The sequence below is a fragment of the Calliphora vicina genome, chromosome 4 (assembly GCF_958450345.1).
Source record: "Calliphora vicina chromosome 4, idCalVici1.1, whole genome shotgun sequence".
Classification (NCBI taxonomy): domain Eukaryota; kingdom Metazoa; phylum Arthropoda; class Insecta; order Diptera; family Calliphoridae; genus Calliphora; species Calliphora vicina.
This window is the reverse complement of record NC_088783.1, coordinates 15730332-15742243: the sequence shown is the minus strand read 5'-3', so window position 1 is coordinate 15742243 and position 11912 is coordinate 15730332. Positions and strand designations below refer to the sequence as shown.

Here is an 11912-nt window from a genome sequence, read left to right as displayed (position 1 = left end):
GAACAAAAAAAATATATGAATTATTAATTATGTATATTTTTTAAAAAACAAAAATAATATTGGTTATATGCCAGCTTATTATTTCATTGGTTTGGCTTTTAAACAAATTAGGATAGTTCAAGCGATCAATTTGCTTTGCTTCATCAAAGGACATCCTGCTCCTTGTAAATATACTACCGGCCTTATTCAAATGTTTCCCCCAAAACTTACCAAATTTTACCCAGCTTTAAATTTGTGTATCAGTAGTTAATACTATTTTCTCTTTTTTTTTTTGTTTTGGTTGTAATATCTTTTTTATAGGAACACGCTCCTGAAACTCCTACTACACCAGCTTAAACTGCAGCTTTTTTTATTTCAATTTTGTTTTCAAATTCAAATAAAAACGGATGTCGGTTCAGCTGTAAATTTACAAACAGTTTAATTTTTTTTTCTCTGTTCATTAATGCTTTTCTTTTTTTAAATTATAATATTTAAAGTTGTAACTATAATAAAGAAATTTTTAAAATAAAACGTTATAAAGAAAACAAAAGATATTAAAAAATTATTAACTACTAAAAATTTAACATATGTATAAAACTTAAGAAAGTTCGAGGAAAATAAGTAAACAGATTTGAATTTTGGCTAGAATATAGAGAACAATTTATAAAAGACTAACCCCCTTATTCATAAACAATTTTGTAAAAGGTTTATAAACCGAAGTTTCCATTTCAGATATTTCAAAAAGCTCATTTCCTTTTACAAAGCTATACCATCCGTAACTTTAGCATCAAAGTGCTGATAATGTAGGAAAAAGAGGGCGTGACCCATTATTTATTTTACCACAAAATTATTTAATTCTTACAATATAATCGTTGTAAATTTAAAATATTCAGTTTTGCAAACTACCGAGATATTTCCATTTAAACTAGCAAGAAAAAAGGGGCCGTAGGTTCACTAACAATTTATTTCAAAAAATTTGAAAATGGTTTTCACCATGAGAAACTTTCGGATTTCAGCTTTAATACTAAAACGTATTCCTACTTGCAACAATACAATTAAATATATTGTATAAATAAACAATTAACAACTATTTAGCATAATAATTACTTTGCGTGGCAATGCATTAATTTCACCAGAAAATTGTCTAATATATTCTCTATATTGTTGCCAAATTCCATAGATGTAGACAAACAAATAACAGATATATTAACATTTAAAGAAAAAAACGAAATAGGCAAAAAATCGGAAAATGTAATTTGCAAAATTTTTTGAGAAATACTAGGAGAACAGACTTTGTAGTAGGCGAATTGTTAAATAATTATTTCTTTAAAATGGTTATAACTTGAAAGCCATTGAAGATATTGAAAAGCTATTTTCACAATATGATAGATTAGGAATTCAGCTTTTATTTAAAAACTGATTTTTGATTACAAAGCCACGCCCACTATATTAATTTCATAACTTTAAAGTAAAAATGGATAAAACATACTCAAAAGTAGTTGTGGCTAATATTTAATATTATCACATTATTTAGGAGTTCCTTCTGAATAATCGAGCCAAATTTCAAATAATTAACTCTCCAAACAACAGAGTTATTCCAGTTTAAATTAGCAAGAGAGCAGAATTAAGAAGTGGGCGTAGGTTCATTAACCATTAACTTCAAAACTATATAACTCGTAAATTATTCAAGATATTTGAAAATGGTTTTCACCATGAGAAACTTTAAGAATTCAGCTTTTATATTAAATCGTATTCCTAATTGCAGGAACAACACAATTATATGTATTATATAAATAAACAATTAAAAACTATTTAGCATAATAAGTAGTGGGCGTGGCAAAACATTAATTTCACCACAAAATTTTCTAATGTATTCTCTATATTGTTTTCAAATTTCAAAGATGTAGACAGACAAATTCTAGAGACATTCCAGTTTAAAGAAAGCCGAAAAAGGCAAAAAAAAATAGGAAAAATAAATTACAACATTTTTTGAGAAATACTAGGGGAACAGAATTTTGTAGTAGGCGGATTGTTAAATAATTATTTATTTGAAATGGTTATTACTTGAAAGCCATTGAATATATTGAGAAGCTACTTTCACAAAGGGATAGATTAGGAATTCAGCTTTTATCTAAAAACAGATTTTTGATTACAAAGCCACGCCCACTATATTAATTTCATAACTTTATCGTAGAAATGCAAATAAAATACTCAAAAGTGGCTGTGGCTAATATTTAATATTATCACATTATTTTTGAGTTCCTTCTGAATAATCGTTGCAAATTGCAAATAATTAGCTCTCCAAACAATAGAGTTATTCTAGTTTAGACTAGCAAGAGAGCATCATTAAAAAGTGGGCGTAGGTTCATTAACCATTAACTTCAAAACTGTATAACTCGTAAATTACTTAAGATATTTGAAAATGGTTTTTACCTTGAGAAACATTAAGTATTCAGCTTTAATATTAAAACGTATTCCTAATTGCAGGAACAACACAACTAAATGTATTATATAAATAAACAATTAAGAACTATTTAGCATAATAATAAAATCGTCTTCGTTCTCTATATTGTTGCCAATTTTCATATAAATAGACGTTCGTAACCTTGAAATTCTCTAATTTCTGCTCTATAATCTTGGCAAATTGTAATTAGATAGACCCATGAAGTAAGAAAATATTGAACTTATCAATATTTTTGAGAAATACAAAGAGAACAAAGGGAGTTGATGTTAAATATATGGTAAAATCGAAACTTCAGAAGGTGTAAGTTAAGAAACTATTTCATATGTTAGGTTCACAATTAATTCGCTTCAAAATGGAATATAATTTTCAATTACCTTGTTCCAAATAAAATATATTTAAGGCCCTTTAATTAATTCTTGCTTTTTATACGACTTTCCTGGGTAAGTAAATGTAGCTTTTTAAAAAAATTTGTTGTCATATTCCCAGTAAAATATATTGAAAAATCCTTGCTTTTTGTAAGGGTAAGTAAATTTTGTTTACTAAATAAATACAAATCTCAATTTGTTATCATAATCATAGATAATTATTCTTACATTTCTTTATATTTCTTTATTTATTGTGTTGAATATAGTTTGATTATTTAAATAATTGCTAAAACATTGAGATTTTAAAAAAAATTCACCATATTATGGCTTTGCAAGTGAGTATATTAGTATATACTTATGATATATAGTTAAATATCATGTTAAATCTTAAACTAAATGTAAATAAATTTAAATAATTATCATTAATGACTAGTCATAATCATCGTCACTGGCCTCCTCTTCTTCCGGCTCTTGTTCCTCTTCGCCTTCTTCCTCGCCGGCCTCCAAATCCAGACAATGACGATTATCTAATTCTTCCAATTGCACTTCATTAAAATCACTACCACTACAACGTCTCACGAACTCCATGTCAAACACACTGCCAACGTGATGCTAAAATGTCTGGGCATTACGACACACACCACACCCCAGAGCAAACTCTTCGCCAGTGGGAGGATGTATGACATGCAGAGGACACTCTTCGCCCATCAATTGTTTAGCTTTTGGACCAGCCGGACATTGGGGTAATTTATTTTTGGGTATATTGGTTAAACGTTGGAAATCATCGTGACAGGTGTCACAGAAATGGGTGGTGCCGAAGCAAAAGAATACCGCCACCGAACAGCAATAGCGGCACTTGTATTCTAAAAAGTCAGTGCCATGTTTGGGGCACATTTGGGCTCTGGCCACATCTGAACAGCCGCCACAAACTAGCTCCTCGGGATTGAATTTTTCACCAATTTCAGCATCACATCTAGCCTCTCCGCCATAGTAGGCCTTTTGACACTTAAAGCACACATAGTAGGCATAACGGTCCATGGCCAAAGTGGTTAAATCACGACCCTCGGTATCTTTAACCAAGCCCTCGTACTTAATGCTGAAAATAAAGATTTTGTTTTAAAATCCTGCATTTTTATAGATCTCTTTTATTAAAAACTTACCGTATTAAGGCTTTACGTTTAACATCTTGTTTCAAACCATTAATGGGTTCCAAAATATCTCCCAACATGGGATGTTTAATATCTGCCTTACAAATGGGACACAAGGAGAAACCAAATGTTATGCGCGGGCCACTCCAACGTTTCTCCAAAACAGCCTTGCAGCAATGATAATGAAAGACATGGCCACATTCCAACTAAAAAATCCAATTAAAATAAATTATAGTTTCAGTAAGATTTAAAGCAAAACTTTACAATACTTACTTGTATGGAAGGAGCACAGGCCAAAGCCTCCACAAAACATATCATGCACATGTCATCGGCATCTTGAGTCAATTTTGGTTCATTTACGCCATCGACCACATTATTTTCACGGGCATGACACACATGCTGCAAACAGGGTAGACATTTCTTTTCATTAACCACTCCACCACAAACATGACCACATTGTTTGGTCTTCATGCAAGAATTGGCGGCATATTCCTGGCACTGAGCATCTGCACAAACATTGCCGATTTCAAGGAGACCCGAATTACCGGTGATGCCACAGAAACGACAGCGACCCACAGAATCCTGAGAGCCCGAAATAATAGTGTGACTACCATCACGAAACTCTACCATGGCCTTAAGGGTCTTGGAGTCAGCCAAGGCCAGCAGCCAAAAGAGTTTAGTGCGTCCACAAGATTCATGTAGTTCCACGCGTATGGCCTCCTCTTCTTCCTTGCACACCTAGAGAAAAATTACAATCAAATCTCTTAATGGGTAGAAAACAAAAATGTCAGTTCCAAATTTGTTTAAACTTGGTACAAACGTTCTTTAGGGTCATACAAAATTTGCAGTTGCTCGAAAATTTTAAATTCTCTTTGGTTTGCCTTTTATCGAGGTTTAAGGTTTTGTTTCTAGAAACAAAACTTTAAAAGTGTCAATTCATTAGCTTTAATAGAGATAAAAAATTATCAAATCTAACTAAAAGTTTCAAAGTTAACAGTTTTACTTTAGATATTTTGCAGAATATGAAAACCAAACTAAAGAGAATTTAGAAATTCTGGAGAACTTAAAATTATGTGTTATCGAATTCAGAAGAGCAAAATCATACCGTTCTTTTGTGAGTCCTTGTTTTGCGATTTAAATGTAGAAAACGATCACAGTCACCACACAACGAACCACAACTTTCGCACTGAATAATGGCTGAGGTCTCACCATCATCATGATTATTGCACATAGGTCTGGTATCAGATATGGCCCATTGGCCCGAAGATAATTTCTCAACATGATCATTATCCAACACACATAAACTGGCCAGAGCCAGCCACAATGTAGCAGTTTTAACACAATTTTCCGGAGAACGGAATACTTCATCTAGACGTGTTAAGTTTAAAACAGCCTCGGCTATAGCCGCCTTGGTCATTTGAGACCATTTATCACCCAGTTTACCCTGGAAAGTAATAAAATTTGTTATGTTTAAAATAAAATGTAACTAATAAAATTTTCTAATTTGTTGTTACCGTTGCCAAGTCCCTTATTAATGCTATAATACTTTCCGCCTGTTTAGTGGGTATAATGCCATTTAAAAACCATCTGTGGTTAAGATTTTTAGGATTCTCCTTTTTAGCTGTTTCCTTGTTAAGGCTTCTGGCCTGCTTGTTACCCATACGCTCATATTCAAAAGCATATTCCGAACGGGAAAATGTATCTTCACCCTCTACTGTATCTTGTTCATCGTTTAAGGTTAATTTGGGAGGCTTTAACAAATGCACCGACAAATCCAAAGCATTGTATAGCCTAATAAATGAAGGAGTTTTTTCCATGGTCGATTTTCCTCCAGCACTTTTAACTTTCACCTGCAATTGCAATGATTTGGCTATAACAGCCAAGAAGATATCCAATAAACCCAAACTATCCATATCAAAGTCCACCGCTATTTGATGGGCTATATTATAATCCGAGGGTGGCAAACGTTGTACACCCAAAATATCGGCAAAGGTACCGGGTGAAATCTCCGGTAAAATACGTCTTAATAAAGCAGTAACCTGTCTTTGTACCCTATCGCTGCCGGTATGCAAAAGGCTCAAGAGATCTTTAATTAAACCATGTTGGTGAGACAGATAGGATCTGCCCACCACGCTGCCCGACAAAGCCAATACCATGCTTAACATTTCAAAGCAATATGTATCCGGGGTACGACTACGTTCTGATGTAACATCTATTTTCGATTCCTTGTCATTGTTTGACCCAGTGCCATTAGGATCTCTTAGGGTATTGGTTAAATTGACGGCATCCCAATCTTCTTTAGCTCTGCGAGCTTCTTTTTTAATGGCATGCACAATGTGCACGATGACTTGTTTCTGGAGATGCGACAATTTACTGCGTGAAAAGAGTATGCCCACCATGTGCTCTCTTAAGTCTAGGGAATCGGCCAACATGGAATTGGCACTTGTGTCCATGCCCAAAGCATTTTGTGAACCACTTTTTCCAATCGCGCTAGAACCGCCAGCATTTTCATCATTGACGGATTCCAAAGTGATGAGTTTTCCGAAGACTTGACCTGTAAGATAAAAAGGATAAATAAATTAATAAAAGTTAAGGGATAAATATAATTTAGAACTTAAGGATTCATTTTAGCGATTGATTCTGAAACCTTTGATGTAGAGTTTTGTATCAATTTTAAATTTCAGTTCTATTTTTAAAAATTTAGGAAAATTAAAAACCACAATATTTTATTAATCGCTTAAATCCATCCCTATAATTTCGAAAATAAATTACACACCTGTTATCAAACGAAACACGCGCAAAGTTTCACTTTCGCATATTTGTTGCTGAATGCGTACAGCATTGGTCAGCTTTAAATTATACTTAAAAGCCTGCACCTGTGACGAATTATTGGCCACCAGCTCATACGGATTAACCAACTGATCTCCCGAACCACACATGGCAGCTGGTAAACCCAATATTTTTATCTGACGCACACGCAAAGTATTCTCCGGTCCGGTAAATTCCAAACGAAAGTGTGTGAAATTGTCATCATTGATTTTGGCCGATATCCAAGTACAGGCTTTAGCATCCACCTCAATGGATTTAATGAGACTGGTATCGCCCAAAGACTGGCCACCATAAAACACCACCGATGACACTTTATTTTGTATATCACGACTATTGTCGATGTGAATTAGCAGCATTTTACAGCAATAGGTTAATTTATTCATGGATATTTCAATGATTTTACTTTTATTGCGATCCTCTTCATCACTTTCCCAAAAAGTTTCCGTGGAATTATCGGTTAAAGATTCCGCCATAGCTTGGCGTGAAGAAACGGTAACCTCGAAATGACCATTAAGGTCACTGTAATATATTATTTTGCCCCCGGCATCGGGTACAGCATATATATCTTTACTAGCGTTACCATCTTTAGGATCCAGATCCTCGTTTAAGCCAAATACTCCAGGATTTTCATTTTGTTCATCGGATTTGGAGAGTATTTTTGAAATATTGCCAAACACATGGGAACTGTGCAGAAATTGATGATCTGTTTGTCTAAATCTAATGCCAAAACACTGTATGGAAATGCGTTGTAAAGGTGAGCCCAATGGCAAATAAAGAGTCAAATCAGCCACCGATTGTAGAAATGTATGCAAACTTTCCGTAATCATATAAGACAAACGTCCACTTATTTGTGTATAGGAGACAGGATGTTCTAAAGCTGGCTCCAGTTCATCATATTTACCATCAATATGATCCGAAGTTGAGGTGGGCGTAATGCTTAGTGATGAAACAAACCACCACATGAGATCGTGCAGACAAACACTTTGGGTAACCGAACGTAATAGCCAATTAAGGGCCTGCAATGAATAGTTGCGGCAAGTGGCTATACGTAGACTTCTCTTCATGGCACTGCGTAACTTTTTCAAATCATGTTTCTGGGTTATAAAAGCCATGGCTGGCCTTTGCAACAATATACTTATTTGATTGGCTGCCTCGGCATCCAAGTTATTCCTTTGATTTTGTTGCTTACTTCCCTCGAAGTCTAATTTTTGTTCTTTATTCAAAGCTTCATTGCCATCAGCTTCTGCATTTGCAGGTTTTTGCACCACGGATGTAGCTATAAGCATATCTTCGGGCACCAAACGTCTTAAATTCTCCGAAGGATAGCAGATCAATAGTGAACCATCACTTTCAGAGGTGGAATTGTTGCGTTTACGAAATACCACCTTTGGATAGATGGATTCTTCGCGTAGATTGCCAGCATTTTGTTGCTGAGCTATACCCCAACCTTGACCCATAGAGTAGCTGCGATGAAATCGGGACAGAGTGCCGCTAGTAGACATACAATTGGCCTGATTGGGATTGTCATAGTTAGTGGGCTCAGAAGATTCATAAGAGATTTCCGATAAAGGCTGTAAATATAAAAATTGTATTAAAAAATTCCTATTAAAAACCTATCCAATAACTTACCCTATCAAAACCATTTTCATTTGCTCCCATGCCAAAAATTTCATATGGCAAATCTTCTTTATTGGCTGGTCCAAAAGTTTCCAAACAGGCAAATGTTTCTGGAGCCAGCCAAGGCTGTTCTGGAGAAACCGAACCGCCAAAGCTTTTGCGGAATGTAACATTTCCTATAAGAAAAAAGAAAAGAAAGGAAAATTATAGCAAACTTTTTATATTTCTGCCAAAAATCGCTTAACTAACCTCCAAATTTATTAGTAATCCTTAAACCCACACGACTATGTCTTTGTGCATCCGCCCTGCTGGTGCTGGGTTTATTCATTTCACTCATATTAAAGTGCTGATGTTCCACTACTACAGGCATTTGTTGGGGCGAACGTTTAGTGGTGGCATGACCTCCTGCTGTATGCCCTGTATCTGTAGGCAAATTCGAAATATTCGAAGATAATTCCAACAGAAATGTTGCATTCTCTCTCATGGTGGTATAGATTTCCGAATTGGCTATCAATGTGGTGGTTTTAATGCCAAACAAATTCAACTCTGTGCCTGGACCACCAGCATTTGTATTGTTCAGATTATTGGTATTTTTATTTGTCGATATGTATTTATCTCGACAACCGTCACACATTAAAAACCAACTAGAGGCTCCCTTACCTCCCTCTCCGCAATTACCGGCCCATCCCTCACAGAAAATACCCACACTATTGTAGCCTTTGCCCTTGGCAGATTTACCACAGCCCGGGTGAACAATACGCATGTGATATGTCACTGGAATGGGTAGAAATATTTGACAAATTTCACACCAAGAACCATCATCTTTTTTCTTCTTTCCCTTTTTGTTTTCCTTGTCTTTGGTCGTGGATTTCTCTTTGCTGCTGTCCGCTGTAGATTCCCGTGAATGGAATCTTTCCTGACTTAAAGAATTCGATTGCACAATGTGCACACAATTGGAGCAAATATGTTCCCACAGATACACCAAGCTGCGTAGAGCTGGTGGCAAAACTGTTACCACTTCGGGTAGGGAATGTAGTTTTTGTTTATCCCCCAAATCATCAGGATTATCACTTGATTGACCCTTGCGATATTTGCGATTATTTACCGAGAAATTGCCACTTTTGGTCAGAGTTTCCAAGGTTGAGGGTCTAATATTTAGATAATTTCCAGCATTAGCCACTTCCACCGAGTGTCTTTGTTGAGCCTTTTGTTCTTTGGACAACTGTTGTTTGCCATCGCCATGATCTCGTCTTGTGATCACTGTTGTACCCTCTTTCGGTAAGTTGGGATGAAACTTTAGGAAACTGGCACATGCCATGGCATCATGCACCACACCCTCATGCCATAGAAAAGCAGCAAATACCGCTCTAATACTTTCAGCAAATGAGGGTGGCATTGCTCTTTTTATAGGACCCATGGGAGGTTTCTTAGCTGGTGTTGTTGTTTTAAAAAAAGCATTTTGAGGTGCATTTACCCCGGCCGATCCCACAGGTTCAGGCCATATGGGGGGACTTGAATTGTCAGTGCTAGCAGTCGAGCAAGTAGTTCTCACCTCTCCAAACAGTATTTGATCTTGTGTAGTGCTACCTCCTCCCGGTGTAGTGGTGGTGATTTGCAATAAATTCATTTCTTCCTCTAAATTCGAAATATCTGATTCCTTTAAACCTGCCGTATCAGAAGATGAAGAGAGTGCACCTACTCCTCCAGCGCTAGTACCCTTACGGGCGGCTCCTCCTTTGCGTGCCGAATGTTTAGGTGTTGATAACAAGGCAGCAGTTTGGCTAGCAGTAAAATGAGTTTTTCTTAAATTACTGATATCAAAGTTTCCCCCATCCGACTGCGATGAATCATCTTTAACACTACGTCCCGAGTTACTGGAATCTTGAGTCATCGAAACCTCCGAAGTTTCCATAGAACGTACACTATTGTTTGGCGTATCTACCACTTTCTCCTCGCAAGGTATTTTAATGGGACTACCCGAACGTTGAGAACTGTTGCCATTACTAGTGCGTGAATCCTGACCACCCATGACCCTTACCAATTCTCTTACGGAAACAGAAGCAATTTCACTCATATCCGAAGGTTTGAAAGAATAATCTCTGGGTGAGTTGGGTTCATTGTCTCCCTTAAACCATTTTTGCAAAGCCTGCAATTTAATAGCTCCTCCACCCACTACCCCAGCTATGGCAGAACCTATTTGATTTACACCGGCCGAATTACCGGAATTGAAAGAATCCTCTGACTTGTTATCGCCTACACTGCCAAACGGATGTTCTGGTTTGGCATCGCTATCAGCACATATAAATGGATTGGTGGATACATGAGGAAAATCACCTGGTTTGGATGATGAAGTGGAAGATATGGCAAAATCGAAAACATTTTTAGTGGGTGATTCCTGCTTATCACTGCTAGGTGGCGGTGATTCCAAAGAAGCCGTTATAGGTTCTAGATTATCCAAAATGTCACGAGCTTTTGGTCGATTTTCACCAACACCCGTGGGTAAAGGAGACATGGGCTGTACTTCTGCATTTGAATCAACCAAATTATTTTCATTGCTTGTCGTAGTAGCATTTGTTGTAGTAGGTTCAACCACTGGATGTAACAGAGTTTTAGCCAAATGTTGATTGTATTGCAAACACCAGGCCTCCGTGGGATACCAGCCCATGGTACAATGTTGCCTAATAGATTCTGTTGATAATCTCAACCACACACCATCATCATTCTCAATTTCATCTATGAATGAGATAACGCCATTTAACTTGACCACTCCCACTTGTTCGGACTGTAAAGTGGGATGGGAACGTATACGCAAACCCGCCGTATTTTTGGTATAAAATTTCCTTAGCTTATTGGGTGTATGAGGATTTTTCATTACTCTTTTGTGGGCCGGTGGTGGTATGCTGCCTTCCTTCACCTCTACACGATACACTTCCTCCAATAGAATACCATCTATGGTGACGGTTAGACAATAGCTGCCCACAGCATTTGGTGTCCAATGCACACTAAATGTACCATCTTCCATATCTTGAGCATATAGGGACTCAGTTACTCTTGTTTGTATGGGACTGCTGTAGCGTAATTCTTCGAATGAATAATTGTTGTAGGATTTCATAAATGTTATGGCCTTGAAACACATTTTCTCTTTAATTGTTGGCTCATAATTTTGTCGAGGTGGTGGTGCTATTCCACCGTAATAGGTGTCTGTTTGAGAAGCCCGTCGAACTTTGATGTTTCCATTGCCCGAGGAACCGGTAGGTATGGCTTTGATTTCCACCTGTGGATTAGAAATTATGGGTTAATTTAGGTTCGAAGTTTTTCTACAAAATAAATTACACAAATGAAATAATAGATACACCCAGGAAAATTTTAAGAACTTGTTAGAATGAGTGTTATTAAAACTACTTAAGATACTAGGAACTAGCGATATCGCAATTACTTTGTCGGGTTATAAGATAGCCAAAATCTGATTTTAGGCAGATATTAGATAAAAAATTTTACATCTCGGCAACT

At 36.4% G+C, this 11912-nt stretch overlaps 1 protein-coding gene across 1 annotated transcript in view; it reads right to left on the bottom strand.

Annotated features, from left to right (window-relative positions):
• Positions 1 to 3003: 3003 nt before the first annotated feature.
• The window catches only part of hiw (highwire), a 108797-nt gene continuing 99888 nt past the window's right edge, over positions 3004 to 11912 (bottom strand). The window contains 8 exon segments of the mRNA XM_065507449.1: positions 3004 to 3904; positions 3969 to 4162; positions 4230 to 4694; positions 5062 to 5400; positions 5471 to 6510; positions 6733 to 8356; positions 8415 to 8578; positions 8652 to 11676. Of these exon segments, the coding sequence (XP_065363521.1) occupies positions 3421 to 3904; positions 3969 to 4162; positions 4230 to 4694; positions 5062 to 5400; positions 5471 to 6510; positions 6733 to 8356; positions 8415 to 8578; positions 8652 to 11676 (7335 nt within the window). The 3' untranslated portion in view covers positions 3004 to 3420.